The sequence below is a fragment of the Centruroides vittatus genome, unplaced genomic scaffold (assembly GCF_030686945.1).
Source record: "Centruroides vittatus isolate TY-2023 unplaced genomic scaffold, ASM3068694v2 scaffold_435, whole genome shotgun sequence".
Classification (NCBI taxonomy): Eukaryota; Metazoa; Arthropoda; class Arachnida; order Scorpiones; family Buthidae; genus Centruroides; species Centruroides vittatus.
In genome coordinates, this window is record NW_027122708.1 from 1,561,812 (window position 1) to 1,582,292 (window position 20,481).

General features: G+C 32.3%; 1 protein-coding gene across 7 annotated transcripts in view; it reads left to right on the top strand.

The window, feature by feature from the left end:
- Nucleotides 1-20,481, top strand: part of dlg1 (discs large 1) — a 286,896-nt gene that overhangs the window by 64,389 nt on the left and 202,026 nt on the right. For 6 of the 7 annotated variants that reach the window (XM_067287114.1, XM_067287120.1, XM_067287116.1 and 3 more), the window contains exons 4-5: nt 16,714-16,850; nt 20,309-20,452. In XM_067287114.1, the coding sequence (XP_067143215.1) occupies nt 16,714-16,850; nt 20,309-20,452 (281 nt within the window). Of the gene's footprint in view, nt 1-16,713; nt 16,851-18,233; nt 18,960-20,308; nt 20,453-20,481 lie in introns of those variants that run through there. The other variant, XM_067287121.1, reaches the window with a different exon arrangement.

Genomic DNA, 20,481 nt, shown 5'->3' on the forward strand with positions numbered 1-20,481 from the left:
ACCGGAAGAGAGATACACCAATCACAGAGAAAAATCATTGACGGAAGAGAGGGGAAGGCGTATAAAAGGAAGGATTGGAACAGATTAGGGTGAAGTTTAAGTGAATGTGATCAATCAATGATGTAAGTTTTGGTGTAAGTTTTAAACCAAAAATTAATTTAATTTAATTATTTATGTTTTTAAAAAAACAGGAATACGTATGGAATTGTTTGATTAATATTGATTTTGAATATGCTCGGAATTAGGAATGTGTTTAAAAAACCAGAATTTGTAAGAATTTTATTGTTTTATTGTTGGAAATTTTATGTTTATTTACGATTGTAACAAAATTTATTTTAATTGTAGAAAATGTCTTTTAAATGCCTGCTGATGAGGGACAAATAGGTCCGAAACACAATGTTAAAGTGTATGTGTTCAGGTGATTTAAATAAACAATATTATTTCTGATCTGTAAGACCTAATTGCTGCATCCACAAATCCAGTATAATAAGTCCTGTTAATTGATAAAGTACTAGTAGACGAGATAAGTTTAATTAATATGCCTTTGTGTCCTTAACTTAATTTAAACAAATTTTTAATGATTATTTAAAATTGCTTGACAGGATCCAAATGATACTGGTACATGTTCAATAATGTCCCTAATTGTTAAACATTAATCATTGAGCACCAAACTGATATAGACTTGAGTGATGTGCTGCTCATCAATTGAAGTGGATAGTGTACTGTACCAGAGCATGGTTCATGTTCTACATGTTATCTGCCATCCTTGAACATTTTGTATTAATGAAACTCTTGTTTTTGATAGACAGACTATTTTCACCAAAGGCTTTTTGCAACATTTGCAACATTTTTGTACCAGTAATTCCATTGTGAAAACAAAATTTAATGCACATTCTTTGCTCAGTTACGCTGGACATTTTGAAAAATTGTCAATGCTAAAATTCTTAAAAGAAACCCTTCTAACCTTTTTTTACCCGGTGTGGTTCTATTTTTAGAATCGCTTCGTTCTATTAGCAAACGTTTTCACAGCCCCTCCTGGGCTCTTCTTCAGGCTTCGTCGAATAGGCCGTTAACACTCGAAAATATTCAATTTAAATTTCTTTCCGGAATATTATCACGTGCGGCAGCTGGATATTTGTACTGCGCATGCTCGATGCTCCTCTCCTTTAAACGCTGTTTTCTAGGACAACCTGCCATGCGCTTGATAGGATCATTTCGTCCTTATGATTAACGCAGGTGTTACGTAATCCAGCCTTAAATATCTCTATGGCTTCTAGCCATTTCAATTGCTGTGGGTTATAGCTGGGTATAATGATTTTTGCCGCATGCAGGTCCGCTGTTATCTCCTCTTCCGACGCGTACGTCGCCAGGGCCGTGGTGTATCTACCGTGGTGTATGTCTGACTCGTGCTCCTTTAATCTCACTTTTAACGCACGTTTCGTGGAACCAATGTATGTTAATTGTCTATCGCACCTGTGATCTTCTAGTGGTATCATATATACTCCCGGAAGCCTGTCGGGGTTTGGTGGGTCTTTACTGTTGCTTAATATTCTGAAGAGAGTCTGACATCTTCTGTACACGATGTTAATTCCTTGACGGTTGGCCACGGTTTTGTAAATGGATTTCAGCACTGGATTGTATGTGATAGGTATCCTTTCATTTTCCTCCTGTGTGATATTCAATGGTTGTGCTGTTTGCTTATTTTCCTTTTGGGAGTTCTCATGTCTTCTAGACAACTTTTCAATGAGCGTTTTGCTAAAATTCTTTCAGTGCAGTATACAAAGTATTTATTTGCAAATGAAAACAGTCAATGACATATGGATTGCTGCTAGATGTCAATGAAAGTCATACCAAATGATGAAAAAGCAATGACAGCACCTTGCACATGCACAGTTTAAATGAACTGTGCATGTGCAAATGAACATTTCCTATACTTTTTTGATCACAGTGATATATCAAGAGTTACAGTACATTATTGCACATTATTTATATTCAATAGCTGAGTTTTGTAAACCTTTGACCAGAGAGACCTACAAAAAAAAAATCCAATGGAGTAATTCAGACTGGACCAATAAACTGGCCACCTCTGTTCCAGGACATGAGTGGCCAGTTATCAGTGGTCCATTATGATTTAATCATTATTGTCTGAAATTTAGATTCATCCAATTCTTCACTACATGAATGTTGTTCATAATGTTGATAATATATGGTGTTCAAATGCTGCAATGACAGGTTTTCATGAATGTTGTTACTGTATCATTTAAAATGTTATTTAAATACCTCTATCTGATTTATATTCTGTTTAAAACATGGGATTAATTAATGGTTTTCCTCAAATGCTGTAACAAACATTAATGGCAAGTGTTTCTTTCCCAGTATAAATTCTTTTCCCAGTAGTGCATGTTATATGTATTGAATATTCCATCTTGGGTAAACAGATTTATTAGTTGACACAGTTTGCAATGAGGTTTGGCTTCACGTGTCATATTTGGCATAATATTGCACCACTTCATTCACTGTTGTTCATCTCTCTCATACAATGCCTATTGCTGATTGCATTGGAATGGATGCAAGATCCAAATAACATATGGACGAGATGCCATGCTCAATAGACAGTCATTGGGTACTGTTATGTAGATTTGCAAACATGATTATCATGGCTGCATGTGGTTTCGTTGTTCTATGATAACTTGATATACAGTGGGTGATCGGTTAATGAACATAATCTGTTCCAAGACCTTGTTCGCTATCCGAATTGTTCGTTAACCGATTATTGATTTACCATAGGTTTTTATGGGAATTTGATTAATTTGTTCTGGAGACTCCAGAAAATAAAATATATAAATAAACATAGTAAGAAAGTATATATGTAATAATAAAAATACATATATACACAGTCTTGCATTTTTATTAGATGTTTTTTCCATGTGTGGGGGTTAAAGAATCTGTCCAATGTCGATTGCTTTTCTCTCCTCTTCAGGATTTTCCGGAAGTAATTAATAGCATTGTAATTGTAGAGATCTTCAAGCTTATTAACCTCATTCTGGTTTGGATGCCATTTGGATGGCCATTGTTCTGACATCTTCCCATTTCCTCAAAAGATCTTTAATTGCTTTAGACATCTTGATATATTTTTCATAGCTAAGATTGTGTTTACTGTAGACCTGTTGGCCTAGCAACATCAGACATCTGCTCACTCTCTAGCTTGGTTATTATCATTTGCTTGGTTTCTACGATGAGCACAGTTCTTGACACTCCACTCTTTTTATGCTCCATAATATTATCAGTTTCTTTTTTAAATAATAAGTTTAGAAAAGCACTTACAAAAATTCAGAGAACAAAAATCAACTAGCACACAAAAAATTATTTAAATGCAAGGCCTGGATGAAATTTGAAATTTCGTATTAAAACGTTAATGAATATCCGATGGGACAGTTAAACTATAGTCTTTCGTAAATAAAAACCGACGCAAAACTTAAGGAGTACCCACCTGACAGTCTCGCAAAGACTATAAAAAATTATTTGACAGAAAGGTAAACAAAAAGCTGGAATTACAAGGGAGAGTTTCAAAATTCGCAGGAATACTATTCGATCGGTATCGGGTTGAGCATTGATGTTGACGTCTCCTGAGCTCCAAAAAGTTTCAAATTGTCACCTGGAGACAAGGGAAGATCAATCTGTATTCACTGTTTTATGTCGCTTCTTTTTCTGTATGTTCTGTGGAGTGTTCGTTGTTCGAACATGAAAATCGTTTGCGAAAGTGTTTGTTAACCGATCACCCACTGTAGTTTATATTGCTAGTTTTGTGCTGATATCTTGCATCATCAGACATGGTTTTGTGTCTGGATGATGACTGCTCAAACAACCTTGCAGCTGCATGAGCATTAAGAATGACATTCTTTATACATTTAAACCATTTCACTGTGTTCTTTTGTAAAACATATGAGTGCTTGCCCAGGAAAATGTTTCTGCAATTATGCTGTCTTGAGAAAAATAAAAAAAAAAAAAAAAAAAAAAAAAAAACTGATTCTCACTTACACAGCATACATCATTGAAAAACAAACATACTGTCAGAGTGATTTTTACCATAAAAAATGGTTTTACCATAAACTTGTTTTTGAGTTAAAGGAAAATAATATTTGAGGTCATGGAAAAACATATCTGTAAGAGTTACTTAAACATTTTTTCACAAACAGAAGGTGGGAATTTTAAAAAAGTAAATTGGCTTTTTCTATCTTTTGTTATTACCTTCATATCTTTAACCTTCTTAGCATAATACGTTGACATAAACTACCTGAAACGATTTTGATGTGCTCTGGATTCAAGATTTCATAAAAGCGATATTTTTTGGAAAATGAGAACATTCCTGGAAGAACGTTATATTTGACTCTAGGTATTATTTTTATTTCCAGAATAAAAAATACTGTTTTACTTTAAACACAAACAGTAACTTTTATTTTCGAACTTTCTACATTACCAAGAATTGTCTGTAATGGTTTCTCTCTCAGATTGCAGGGTCCTTTAGAACGCGTTTTTTTTTTTTTTTTAATTTTATGCCTAAGAGAATGTTTCTTTGCTGCTCTTATGGGAATAGACGGTCACATAGATGAGGCAAAAAATATCTGCTAATATTAACTGCGTTGCCCCGTTGTGAATAATAGAGCCCTGTTGTTCATTGCAGTGCTGGAATAGGGAGAACAGGATGCTTTATTGCAACAAGTATTGGAATTCAGCAGCTTTGGGAAGAAAATATGGTTGATGTATTAGGAATAGTTTGTGCTCTCAGGTTAGACAGAGGTGGAATGGTAAAGACAGCTGAACAGTATGAATTTGTTCATCAAGCTAACTAAATAAAGATGGAAAGCTTGCCCAGTGTTGGTTAAGTGCCACTTCATTGTGCCAGTATACCAAATAATAGAGAAGTTTCCGGTCTGTGCAAGGCACAGTGGTACTGAGCATATACCAAGAAGAACATAAGTGAAATGACTGATAAGTGTGATAACAGTCGGAATCAAAATGTAAATGAGCTGGCTGGCAGATTACCAATATCATCGCTGCTCGCTCACACACCGATGTTTCCAATTCGTAATCGTTTTGATACAACGTTTTTCCACAAAAGCTTACGAAAACATCAAACGGAAACTTTCATGCTTCTTTCAAGCACACACAAATTCAACAATTTTCTGGAGTTGGGTCATTTTTTGTACAGAAGGTGAATTGGTGCACATAAATAATAATTTCAGGATACTGGAGAATGACAAGAAAACCTCGTAAGCTCCATAATTTTTTCAAGAATTATGGTTATTCACGTAGTGTATGTGAAATTACGAGTAGATATGTTTTCTTAGTGAAAATATTGTATCGAAGATCTAACGATTTTAATAACGTAATCTTTATGCAAAAATAATGATTTTGTCGTCTTCAGTTGTTTGAATAGATGCAAATATTGCTATTATTGAAGATTTATTCTTATGATGAATTAAAGTTTAGTTTACAGATTATTTTTGACACGTTTTTAACTACAGGCGGAGACAAAGGGACCAAATAGTGATTTTTAAAGGAAAAATTCTTTTGATGACAATGGTATTCTAGTCTGGATATCATCATACTAAACGATCTTGTTTCATATGCTTACAAGAAGAATTTGACTGTTCGCTGCTACAGGAATGCGATACTCACTCATTTATAAGATTTTCTATGATGTTGGCTCTTTTATTTTAAAAGATGATAATTCTCTTTTAAAAATTTATAAAAAAAAAAAAAGAAAAAATTGAGGAAAACCTCAGCCTGTTCCGACGTTGGAGGTTATTCACACATTTATATTGGATAGTTTAATATAAAAAAAGCTATTCAATTTTATGATAATTCTTGTTTAGGTAAAACTGATTAACGATTTCTTTTAATGTAAGATACTCGAAGTGTTGATTGACTAGTTAGATCTCCATACTTTTATATGTTGGAGATAATTTAGAGATTTTCATTATAGTCATTTACTATAACATCATGAACTGAACTTTGTCCTGTTAAAAAGTAGAATTTCGTTGTTCGCAGAATTGATTAATTTCTTTGTGATTAATATACAAAGATTTAAGCTGCATTGTTTGAGCATGGGCTTATATTCCTTATTATATCTAAGAGAATTAAATAAACGGCGTTATAAATTTATTATCAGTTAAAAGAAAATGGAGAATGTTGTTTTACAGAGTTGCGAAGTAAAGGTTGGTTTGAGCGATTTAAAAACCGCTTTTCGTTACATAATGCAAGAATTTAGGGGAAAGTCCAAGGTAAAAGTGATAATGAAGCTGCCAAAAAGAATGAAGAAGTTAAAAAAAAAAAAAAAAAATTGAAGGGCACGAATACACACCTCATTAGTTAACTTTTGGAATTTAACACCTTTCTTTTTGTATTGATTCTTAGTCCTGTATTACATGGTTTTCCACTACGAGATTTTAAAGGAATCAAACTAGCATATTATAAGAGGGTTACTTAACCTGTAATCAATTAAATAATTACTTTGTATTACTTACGTTTTAAATTTTAGAAGTTTTATTACAAATGTAAAAGTAAAACGGAAATACGCTAAAATTTAGAATTTTCTTCATTTAGAAATTTTAAATTTAATTAAAGTTCACTTTTTAACCTTTTTTTTAATATTGAAAATAATGTTTACTTTAATTACATTATTTTTACTTCGTATGTTGCCAATTTCCAATTTGAATCTTCTGTCTTTGGATAGATGATGATTGTATTGTAAAAAGGGGGTATAGACTTAATGAATATATCTAGAAAAAATAAACTTATCGGATTAGATTTTGGCATTACTAGCACAGCTGCGCGTATGAATTATATGGTTGACATCAATTTTGTCACTGGTTCTCACTACTGCGAATATGGATTGACGTACGTTGATGAGTCACAGTTAAAATGACAAATGACGACCTGGAGCTATTTTAAATGTCGCACATGTCGCTTCACGTGCGAGTTTGTCGAGTAGATTAACGCGTTAATTAATTGACGCATTTCTAAGATGGACGATTGACCGATAGGATAATGTTTTGTATCTCGAAAAGCATTGTCTTCAGTCGAAATTCGTGCTTTGTGTAGATCGTTCTTCAAAAAACTATTATTAAACTGAAATTATCCATTTATGTTGAAACAGTCGTTCACTTTTACAAATTGTTTTGTAACTAAGAGCAAATGCACTTCCCTTAAAACATCTCAACGTCCCGTAGATATCCATATCGGGTATCCACCGGTCGTTCAAATGTCCCAGTGGTGGATTACCTGTGGCTTCTTACGGATGGCGCGTGTATATTCGTTTGGTTATTCACGTTACATTGATGTCCACTGGCGGATTTTTAAGCCATTCCTGTTGGTAAACTAGCATGAATAACCGTAATAGTTCGCTATAAGTATACAACGTATTTTATTTAATCAACCATAGTACATTGCACATTATACAGTATATCATAATGTTGACATTATCAAAATTTTTTTCTTTTAACAAATGTAGCTGCCGTTTCAGGTACATTTTATATAAAAACTAACTACATAACTCCTGTGATAACAATACTTATGTATTTAAGGGATATTGTTAGCATAGCAGTTATACTTTTTTATTTATAAAAAAAAGTAACAACAGCGTTCCATTGTAGGTATATTTTGCACATACACAAAAAGAAAACTGCATTGCTTAAGCAAAACTTAGAAAGTATAATATTCAAAAACAGTGTACTGTACAGTATGTTATATATATGTAACTGTAAATAATAATACATGTTCTTACAATATACACGTGCACACACACCTGTATAAAAGATATCGTGTATTTTAGTTTAAAAATATTACAAAATGTTTACAGAAGTGTAAGAACTTGTATTAGATAAACCAACGAAAATTATCGTAAATAATCAATCCGGACATGTCAATATTAACAGTGATTTAGTTTTACTCACGGTAAAAATTTTAAAAAATTAGTCAATTTAATTATTTTCGAATAAGTTTAAACATTATTACATTGAACTGAAAAAATGCGGTTATTATTTAATATATTTTTTAGTGACAAAAAATTATGGCAGGCTATCCGATTTACGGTTGTGGGCCTACTAATTTACCTTTTGGTTGCTGATTAATTCTTACGCTCACTTGTCTCTAGTTGCTCGTCTTTCATGAAAAATCAGAAATGTGATATATAATTTTATTGCTTTTAAAAATAAACTAATAAATGAAACAAAACTGTTTTTTTTTGTTTGTTTGATTTTTGAAAAACATCGATTATATAAGTATACAATATAAATATGCAAATAAATGTTGCCACATATGTCACGTGAAAACCGGACGCTCGTATCGATTTTAAATCGCGATACTTTTGACAAATACGGAGTTTTTTTTCAAATATCGAGTCGGGAGTAATAATATGAAGAATTTTGCTCGAAATATATATTATGTTTTCTGTATAATATGTACAGTACTTAATTAGAACTACTGTAATATTAATTTTATAACATAACTAAACAAAATGCTTCATGATTTTTCCGATCCACTTCCATACAGAGAATGACGTATTAAAGATGAATAAAAATCTTAAATTTTTTCAACCTTTTGTTTTGTTTTTAACTTTGACAACTTTTGCTATGATCCAGAAAAATATTCATAAACTTTAATAAAGTATAAACATACTTAAATAACTTACCTACTTTCCGGTTTTAGTTGTTTCCAAATGATTGATAGTTAACTAATAATAATCACTGTCTGGCGAGATGAACTGCACTTTATTATTACTAAAGGTTTGAATTTGAATATACAGACGTGAAAGCAAACAGCATAGATTAAAACTACATAACAGTAACGTCATTCCAATGTCAACGCCATTTAATGCAATCTTATTATATAAACTTTGTCAGAATGTTAAAATGAAATATATGTGAATTATTATTCTTTGAATAGGAATATTTTAAATTATTTCTCAATTATATTTATGTTTTCTATACCTAAAATGGAAGTTAGGTGATTTATTTTGCAATTATTCGTTAGAGACCCGGGCCATCTTTATTTTTCGTTGGCGACTAATTTAAAAAGATCAAATTTCGAAACGTTTATGATTGCATATGTTTTTAATGAATAAAAACGTTGATTAGATTATCAGCAGAATTATTATTGCATTATTTATGGGACAAAGAATTTTCGCAGATAAAGACAAGATATAATTGTATTATATATTGGTTTTTGAATAGGTATTTTTGATTAAGTGTAATCAATGTTTCCATTACTGAATATATTAGAGTGATGATTAATGTGGATTCAGTGAAATCCATCATTATTTGATGTAAATAAACGATGGCTTCAAGAAATATAGAAAATCCAAAGCTTTTGTACAGCATTCTATCGGCATTCTGTGTATGCAGCTAGAATGCTGCTATCTAGTAGCGAAAAACTATTAAATGATTGGTATTGTAAGACGGTCGGTAATGTACGACTCTTCCCTACAGTATAAAATTGACAGTTGCATGTTAAGTTATATGTATAATATGTTGCCTAATTAATTACTCAATTGCAATTTAATCATCATAGAAAAAGTAGACCATTATACAGTAATTATAATACGAAATAAATTATCAAAACATCTGTAATATCTGTATAATTATATTATCATTATGGAATATATAATTCATTTGATTTATTTCTTTTGAGAAAATATGACAAATAATATGTTTTCCTAGATTTCTGGTCGCTTGTGTAGCATATTTTTAGTTATTCTCTTGTGATTGGTTTGCACCTCAAGCAACCAATAATCGAAGCGCGTTATTTTGAAAGAAACAGCCATGTTCGAAGATAATAACCACAGATAAGAAGGCTCCTAAACTTCCAATGGAAACTTTTTGACTATCACGTGATACCAGTTTGTAAGTAATAATTTTTCGTAAGTGTAGGTGGCAAGCGACCGGGTTAGGATGTATTAGTTTCGGACACACACAATTACATTCTTTGATGACATTACCTCAACTTTCGTCAAAAAACATGATAAGACGTCATTGCTAATTGTTTCCTGGTTGGTTGAAATATTTAAATTCTTTATTTTTTATTAATACATTTACAAAGTAAACTCTTATCTATCTACATCAAAGTAAAAGAAGCTATATTTAAAAATTTAATTACGTTTTAGAGCTGAACGAAAAAATATTTTTATTGTAATTCATTAGAAAATTTATCAGTGGCCAAGCGGTTCCGTTTTCTGAACACTGGGAGTTCGGTCGTGGGTTCACGCCTCGCCAGGACGGGCTGGCCACGTGGAGTTTTTCGGGTTTTCTTCCCCTCTGTAACGCCTGAATAGAGGTCAGTTACCCTTAAAAAGACCTCCTGGAAGGCATCCCCCCAGTCAGATCGCCCAAGTGTTGCGTTGCCGTAACTTAACTAAACAAACATTAGAAAATTTCATCATCGAAAATAGTGATAATGTAAATAAAAGTATTCATATGCATATTGCGTATACCGTATATATATATATATATATACCGTATTTACTTGCATATAAGTGTCGTACATGTACTGTACATCCCAGCAGGATCACGACATCCCAGATGAATTATGGATGTCTATGGGACTTCAGTGATTTTCAGGATTAAGGTAGATGTGCAGTAGAGGCAAAATTAAGGCGACATTGAGGATCGGCGACAGCTGTCATCAATCATCTCTTTAACCTTGATAATTAAAATGTGTGATTGGTTGAATCTGTTGTCGACGTTCAATGCCGCGTTAATTTTGCCGCCCGTGTGCATCCGCATTTACTGCTAAGATAGTTTCTATTACTGACTAAACACCGTAATGTTTTAAGCAATCTGATTGATTATATTTCGGTATACGCGTCGAATATGTGCGCAGAATAAACGCGATTACCCTCGTGTATGCGTATATGTGCACGAACTAACGCATATCTATCACTTACTCGCTGTAGCGAGAACCACTAGGTTTTAAGTGGGTTTTATCTACAGTAGTCAGACAGCAAAGGTTAAAGATGAAACAAAGTTTGATCTGTGTTTCCTATGCAAAATTACGAAGAACAGGAAAAAACTCATCCAGATTTAGCAGATGTAGGATGCTGACTTATCGCATGTTCATCTGGTCAATAAATAAATATATCACTAAATTAATTTTTTGTCGGGAAGCAAGTTTTTTAAAAGTTACAATTATTTTATTGTAATTTATAATTTAAATGGCATCTTTGTTCATTTTCCTTTCGCAAGTTAGTCGTATCATAAGACTAATGAAAAATTTTCGAAATCATACTATTATTTACAAATCGTAATTATCTTATAACTTTCAAATAAGAGAAAGTTCAATAGCATTGAAAATCTAAGAAATGATGATAGTTGATATCTACAGAAATACTAATTACGAGAGTAAGCTTTCAGCCTATATTACTATTAATCTTGATAAAGTCTTATTTATGAATAGTGTAGTTACTTCATTGTTTCATTCTTGTGGCGTTTGGTTCTTTTATATGTAATGGGAATTTTTTGAGTGTTAGTGACAGTTTCATGTTCTATCAATATTTTAAGTAAATTTATTTGTAATCCGCTTTCCGTGGAATTTTAGTTTTCGTTTGTTTAATTGCCATGCTTATCCTTTTCTTTTTAATAGAAATATCATCAATAAGTGCATTTTCATTCAAGTTCGGACTAAAATTTTATTTATTAGTTTCATTCTCTCCCCTCTTCAAAAAGTAGAGTCGCCAATATGATTTTTCGCAATTGATTTTGTCTGTAGCATCATCGATTAGATTCCGTCAATATTAAGTTTGATTTTTTTCTATTTGATCTCTCATCATTCTTGGTCTATTTCTGCAACCGTATTTGATTTAGTTTAACAGAGATGTTTCGGCTATGTTAACATAATGCTAGTTGCATTATGACGACATAGCCGAAACATCTCTGTTTTTTTTATGTATATGGTAGAACATTGTATTGATTGTCATTAATTTGTTAATTTTGCAGAAATATAAAATTTCGCTTCTTTCATTTCGATTTCTCACACCAAATATGTCTACATCGATATATAGGGTGTGGCAGACAAACCTGCCCATTTTGAATAGTTAGCGTGTTGTAAATCATTAAAGTGAAAGATTCGACAAAGATTTAAGTTGTTCGCGGAAGGAATGCCATTTTATCCATGACATAGTGACGCCATATTGTTATACAGAAACGACGCAAAGATCCGCATACGGGAATATTTAAAGAGATGCAGCGAGAATTATATTCTGGCTACATTATTTTTCGAAGAGGTGATATTTTACGGCTTGTCCGTTTGCTTGACGTTTACTTGTGTGATTATGTTCTTTGCTGATTTCTGAAAGTAAAAGTGTGCCTCTATAAGACATGAGCACAGGTACGAAAAACAATTCGGGGTAGAAACTTCAGCTAGACCACAAGATATGGTTAAGCGGGCATGTGGAAACGTCCAGCGACAATTGGAATTGTGTTTTTTAAAATGGTAGCCGTCATGTAAATGCTGCTATTCAAAACCCGAATTTTTAAAACTTCAAAATATATGAACTTTGTTCTGTTAAGTTTACACAAAATCTATGTGATAAAACTTAAAGCGGTTTTACTTAACCAGAAGTTTGCTGAGGGGTGACAAGAAAAATGCTGTAATTTCTAACAGTTTGTCGCATATCGCACTCTCTATCAAAAACACATCGCAACTTTCGGCAGCATTTGCGATACGGCGAGAATTTGCTTAGCTAATTTGTTTTTGCTTATATCAAAACTGATTGGATATAATTGCAGCGACAAGCGACTAAAGTACAGTCATATAGAAAGTGAATAATTAATCTGAAAATCATTCACTCAATCATTACTTGTTCATATTGTCTTGGAATCGCATCTATTATTAATTAAGAAACCAACAGAAGATAGACATATGAACCAGAATATTTCAATGGCGTCCTCTTTGACAAAAATCGTTAGAATATAAAGACGGAATACTATAGCGAAAATTATGGATGGTAATAGGAGAAATAGTATTATTTCCCTTATTATTATTAAAATATGAAATGAATTAATTAGTTTTAGGTATAGGCTATATCATCAAATGACGAATAATAAACAGCAGAATGAACCCACCGTCTTTTTTCTTTTGACTTGGATATAACATCAGTAATGTTAAAACTATTAGCATCAAGGATTGTATTTTAAGAGAGTTTTTCAGTAGATTGTCATATCAATTTATATAACTTACTTTAACTTAATTTATCTAATTTATAACGTCTCGCAAGTATTGTGATATGGTAAACTTTGTTGAGACTATATTTGTACAGCATTTCGCCGCTGCTTTTCTCTGAAAGATACAACTCGATATTTATTTTGCATTGTCACTAGCTATATGAAACAGCGTTCAAGACAGAATACTAATAGTTTTTTAAATCTTAAATGTGTGATAAAATGGCATGTAATGCTGGTTAGTTTTGTGTTAATAAATTACATTTAACGTTAAATACGCCTCTGTCACATACAATTGAAAATAGGCAGGTTTAAAATCACCTATTATTATTAGCAAAATTTTGCAATTATTGCAGTTTGTTTCGGATTCCCAATATTGAGTAAAAATCTTCAGCTCTAAATCGTCATCAATTAAATTTGTCACGTATTCCTGCGTAATTTAAATATAAATTCCTCTCGATTTGGTTTTTAATCTTACTGGAAATGTTCTTGGGGAAATTCATTTAGTGTTTATTATAAAAACAGATTCTTAATTAGAAGTCTAATGTCTTTCCTTTATTTTGATAGCTAACTCGTCTATCAAGTTACTGCATCATTTCTTCTAGTAAAACGTTACTTTTCTTCTTCAGTGAATTTTGAAATATTAATGGCATCCCATTGAATTGTTTAAAAGTATTTTCAGAAAAGACTTAAAGTTATTTAAGTTTGTGCATAATTTAATGCGTTGCTCATCTTTTGTTGACTATCGATATATGATTAGAATGTTTGGCTGATTACATAATATCCGAGATGGTATCCGGTGTCATTATTTTGGAAATGAATATTATTGACAAAATAAATTTTATAAATTTTTACGCTATTAAAATAACAATATTTCACAGGAGTAAATTTTTAAACGTGAATTTAAAAAAGAATTAATAAAGATGTCGACTACAAGAACACATTAAAACTTTCAGGACATCGATCTTCTTTTCTGGACTGCCCAGCAGTTTTAATAATTGTTTGAAGAGTCTTACATACAACAGCCCTCATAATGAGAAAAAGCAAGACCCCTATTCGTTGTGTGCAGCATTTTTCAAACGTTTAACTATTGAAACGTCTGAGTTAGCCCAAAAATGAAGGTCGACCCTGTGAAAGTTTTAGTATGTTCTTGTTGATATTTTATATACGGATTGTCTTTTCAAAACTTTACGTAAAATTTCAGAAGTTTTAATGCTTATTATAGATTGTTGAAGTGCTGAAAATTTGAGAATCACGATAAATGTGGAAGAGATATTCTGTGTGAAAATAATTAAAATGCTTTAGGAAAGCATTAGACTCTAAAATAATGTTCTACACTAATTTGAAAGTTTTTAGATCATGTGAAAATTGTGTAATATTAAAAGAATTAGCAAATAAACAAAATTCAGAACTGAAATTTCAAACCAAGGATTCTAAAAAACCATGCCATCAACATTACTTTATCTAAAACATTGCAAAAATTTGGAAACCGATTTTTCAATTTTATATTATTTTATATTAAACAATAGACACGTAACGAGGATTTTCTTAGACTCATCAGTTTGGCGAACTTGGTGGGTCGTGTGTGACGTCATTTACACCTGTAGTTTAGGAACGCGCTTTCCTTATTTCAATTTATCATTTCTGTTTTCTCTTTTCTCGTCCTCGATACGTCAAAGTCACCACAAAAACCATCTCGCCGATATGGTTAGGATCGCGAGGCACTACTGATGAGCTGCTGACGTTACTTTCGTAGTTTAGGAAGTTTTTGAGAAACGGTGAAGCACTGGTGAGTTTAGGAAAATGTATAACGTGATGCACATTCATTTACCCAAGTTGCTTTTTGTTTTGATTGTGTTTTAATTATATATATACATATCACTTAATAAATGAATGTGTACACAGCTTTTCTCTTAAAATATTTAAGAGAAAAGCTGTGTACGTTCAGGCAGTCGTCCAACGCTTGACCAATTTTCCGATGCCACATTCTGGTAAAAAAAGGAAGGACTTTTTGCGTCGAATAGTGGACCTGTAACGATTCGACTTTCTACACTTTGAATCAGAAGAAAAGCTTTAGCTTGCAGTAGAAGCATCTGAGCTGCACTACTGCGTTCCATGCGCAAGTGTCAGAAGGTAATCTTGTTTTCATATGGACAGTAGTTCTCTTTTGCTGTTGGAATTCATTGAATCGAGTCACCATTAATGCAAGACATCGTTATAAATATTCTGTGCACGATGGAGAATAAACCAAAAAACTAATAATAAACATTATTTTTCTTATACGATAAGGCACATTACGTATTTCTAGGATAATCGGAAAAATGCGCCCGTCAAACTTTCTACTGAACTGTTGTCCGGGATGTTTAACGATTTTCCTGTGTTCAGATCTTTCAAGCAAGTTTTACAAGATGTAGATTCGTTACAAACGAGATGATAAAATTTGTACGTAATAGATTCTAGGAATAACCCGTAGGATTTTTTGCAGAAGGCATTAGAAAATTGGTTAAATACTGGGACGACTGCCTAAACACTTACCAATGTTCTAATATAGAAAATTTCTATTTCCATCTACAGGTTGCTCAATGACAAAATTTCTAAAGTATTACTTCTATTGTAGCCAGTTTCTATGTGAAATAGAAATATTTGCAAAGAATTGCTTTTTTATTTTGTTTTTCGAATGATTAATTATTTACACGGAGTTATCAAATAAGTATGACTTTTAAGAGTTACAAATTGCAATTATCTAAATCATAAAATAATATCATATAAATGCTTCATATGTAACGATTAACAATATCGTTAACAATTCAGTAGCAATTATAAATATATCTAATTTTGCCCCAAACAAGCTTCCAATAACATTGGGATTCTGGTGACATTAATGCTGATGCTTTAACATAGACGTGTTAAAGCATCTAAAGTTTCTAATAACATTAGACTCGAAAGAAAAATGACTTTTTAGTGTAACAATTATTTATAACCGAAAACGCGCATTCACTTGACTTTGATGTCGGCTGGATAATGCAGCAAGATTTTTTGTTTGGTAATCTAGTGCTATTACGTTCAAAACTATGAACTATTTTTAAAATTGGTTATGTCTTTTGAATGAGCTTCTGGATATTTTGAAAATAATGAGTTATGCATTTGTTAAATTAAACTTTTTAACGATGATGATGGCAATGTCTCCTGACTTAGATGAATCTGGATCATTAAAAAAATTAACGTTGAAACCATAAATATTGATTATTAAAAACTGAAGAATTCGCTTTCTACGTGCATATGCACGTAGAAAGCGAATTCTTCAGTTTTTAATATAAATAATTAGTTAACCGAATTTTTGTCAAATCTATATATTTGTTATTTGGAAGAGATGGAATAATGATGATTTTCTTACTACTCTGGTCTTCATGTTATTTGTTTTAATAATTTATTTGTTTAAAGTATGTATTTTGAATGATGTGAATAATATTTTTTTCTTTTGTTTGTTTTTTAAAATAAGATATTCAAGAATTTTATGAAATCACGCTGCTAGATGACAGTAAAAGCATACAGCAGAAAACAGCCGAGACATTACAGATTGCCTGCAAATGGGAAAGAAGTCCCCCACTTACACATACGCCACACGGCAACAACGAGGTAAGCAAAATTTACTGTTTTGTGTGTAGCGGTAGTAACGTCTTGATGGAAAAACGATCGATTTGTATTATGTATGCCTCTTTTGTTTTACTCATCTCTTACGAGAGGGCACCACGTGTTGACGCTTTAAATTGTACCACCTAATATTAGAAAAATTAAAATGAAGTTTTTTTTTTTTTATATGTGATCTAAGATAAAAATTGTTGATTATTTTATTTATTTAGTTTATACAAACGAGCAATGTCATGCAGAGCATGAAACGTTTACCTCGAATAACAATAAATTACGAAATTCAATGAATAAATACAATTATTAGTAATATATAACAAATATTAAGAAATATCGCGATTAAAAAATTCATGTTACGAATGAATTCAAAAATTCATTTTTTCCTGACTTTAATGTTTATGAATCCGTTTTTTAAAATTGTTTTCAAGTACAGCTATACATCAGTTAATCAGCTATACAGCTTAACATCAGTTAATATACATTTGCATTATAATTCTTTATCATTTAAGGTAAAAGTAATGAATTTTACTCTTTTGCAGTTATAATAAAATTAAAGTTATTTTTAGTTGCGTAAATATCGACATTAGTTCTTACTTGAAAAATGTAAAATAAATTTTTAATAGAAAACATTTCTGGAAAAATTATAATTGGTAAAAATATAAAGTGAAATAAATTAAACTTTATGTAGAATTTATTAAAATGACTTAACAGTGTTTTATTAATGGGCTAAATAAAATTTCCTTTCTAAGAATAACATCTATTTCTTAAAAAAGAAACCATTGTACATTGGGAACGAGTTGTATTTTATTCCAGTATCTATTGTTACATTTTCCTTACCTATTTATTATATATATATAATTGCTGAATATTGATATATTTTCTGGGGATATCATTTCATTCGATGACCGACTCCAACAGGGGAAAACTAATGATATTATTCTTTTTCTCATTTCACTCAGAATGCAGAACGGCATTTTGCCAGAATATTTCATATATATCTTCTGCATTTTTTGATTAGGTTAAATATAAGAGGAAAGAATAACGTTTTGGAACAGTACTCTGAAGTACGATATGATATATTGTAGTATGCGATAAATCAACTACTTTTCAGTGGTGGTGTTTTTTCCTTTTATCACGTTTAGGAAATATTTTAGACAGTATCTGGAAAGATTAGTATCTCTGTTAAATAATAGAGTGAAAATGGACATTACATATTGTTTATAACACGAATTTGTTTCTACTTGTTGCGGGATATTTGTGGTACTGTACGTGCACGTGACTAGGATGGCCTCTGTTGTTTTGAGATGTCGACAATGGGTGGCGCCACTGGTCGGTTAAGCGAAATTACTATGAAGAGCGGTCTTCCGCACGGAAGGAATGTGCGCGTGGTGATGCAGATGGATTGATCAGGAATAGTAGGTCGCGATTGCTCAGACGATTGGATGAAGGAACTCGCCGAAGCTGACGGCGAAAGGCGCGCGCACATGCTTGTGAAAACAACTCAAGTATACTAAATTAACTATCCAAGGAGGCTGGAGATGCTGGATAAAAGAGAAGCAGATCCAATCGATCTCAACGCAAAAGATGTCTAAATACCTTACGTAGTCGTTTCGTGTGACATCTCTCTCCGTTTGGGAAGCTTTATCGCCCCAATGGATACGGATGGACTCGGTTCCCCATCCTCAAATCGTGTCGACTCCCCCAACTCAACTATGGTGGACTTGACAGTGCGCGCGCTGTGTTTGGCACGTGCCCGTGTCGACTCACAAGCCGACGCCATTAGTCGACTCGTAGAAAGTAAAATAGGAACGTAGGTTTGTGTTCGATTTTGGTGTTTGTGTCGTGGATGCTGTTACCATTCACTTACTCGTTTATCTGAGCTAATTAGTGTGTAGAGTCCAAAATCTACTATTCATCATGATTGACTGGGTATCTATCGTCCGCCATTCCAGGCGTCGTTTCTCCACTTACATGAATACTATGCCGAAACGCCTTCGGAGACAACGTCAAAGACAGCAACAATTACAACTACAACAGCAAAAAGTGGAATCGCCTCCGAAAACATCCGAACTTAGTTGTACCTGTTGTATACCTGCTAGGGTGGGTAATATTATCTAGGATACATAAACAGCGGCTAAATTTGGATTTGACCAGATGGACTCTAGTAGATTTTGGCACCCGCTCAAAATTGACCACGTGGTTTCTTTTCTTTTTTTCATCTTCCTTTCCCCCCTTCGACTTTACTATTTTTCAAAATATAAAGCCTATATAATTATTGTAGCTGATTGTAGCCGAAAAGTATTATTAACATATTCTATTATCTATTAATTATTATGAAATAATTACAAATTAAGACATGTTTTTCTTCTATATTCTAGAGAATACGGAGGGAAAAAACTAATTTAATTATATTAATATAGTATAGCGAGGAAGATAAAAGTCAGAGATACTGTTAGTTAATTCATATCACAAACAACTGAGAGATCGTCACAAGCTTAATCGTCAGTGTCAGGCAGGAAAAAACGGACCTAAGGGAGTTGTTGTCATAGTAACGTTTTTTTTCCATTTCAGTTAGCAAATATTGGAAAAATCGATGAGGCAGGTGTACATAGGATGCATTCTGTTTATTTTGTATTTTTAGTTATAAGCCATCTTTGCTATTTTGCTGCTTATAATAACGAATTTAACGACGGCGTTAGTTTCATCTGCCAGGTGTTCGTTTATATCGTAGAACATATTGATACGTGAATCTTTTCTATCTAGCCCTAGGAATCATAACACTTCAAACCGCCATTTAATGTCTTCTAATTCCGGGATAAACTTTGGAACAAATCCAGAGTTGTCTATTATACTGGCAACTCCCATTTTTTACTGCGATGGGATAAAATAAAGACGGTGAGGAAATTTTATTCTATTTTCGTTGTTAAAGAGAATATTTTGTTAGAATGACAAAGGATTTTTCGATGTTGATTTTGGCCTTCGAACAAACAATGTTATTTGGCTTCATAAGGCGACCGGAGGGCGAAAAAAAATTCACTCAACATGGCCTTCTCCTCCAATAATATCCGTACCTATTGTAACTGTCGTGGACTGGATCCAAATGCGAGTAAATGCAGTAATTGTTAACACTACCATAAAATAGTTTCTATTCGAAATGATACATGTTTGAATAAATTTTTTCTAGCATCAATTTTTCATATCGTTATCTCTATTGAAAATGAAAAATTTATGACGGCGCTTCCATAAAAAATTTACGATTTCTATTTAGCTAATGCAAATTAATCCATATTTGAAGTTGAAAACTAAACAAAATTATTAAATATGAATTATTTTTATTAAGAGAAATTATTCATTTCGAAAATATAAACAATATTCTTTACGTTTAATTATAAAATATTTGTGTTGCGTGATGATATAGTTTATATTTATAATATACATTTTCCTTATAGAAATTCCGATATCAGGAAGAGGAATTACCTCCTCCTCCTCCTCCTGTCCATTTGAAGGATGTGACTGGGGTGGACGGTTTGCCAAGAAACATCTTCGAAAGAGAGGGACAGTTTATGACTAACATCAGCGATTCACCGAGGAAGGTAAGTCACTTTCTATCGATTTTATTCAT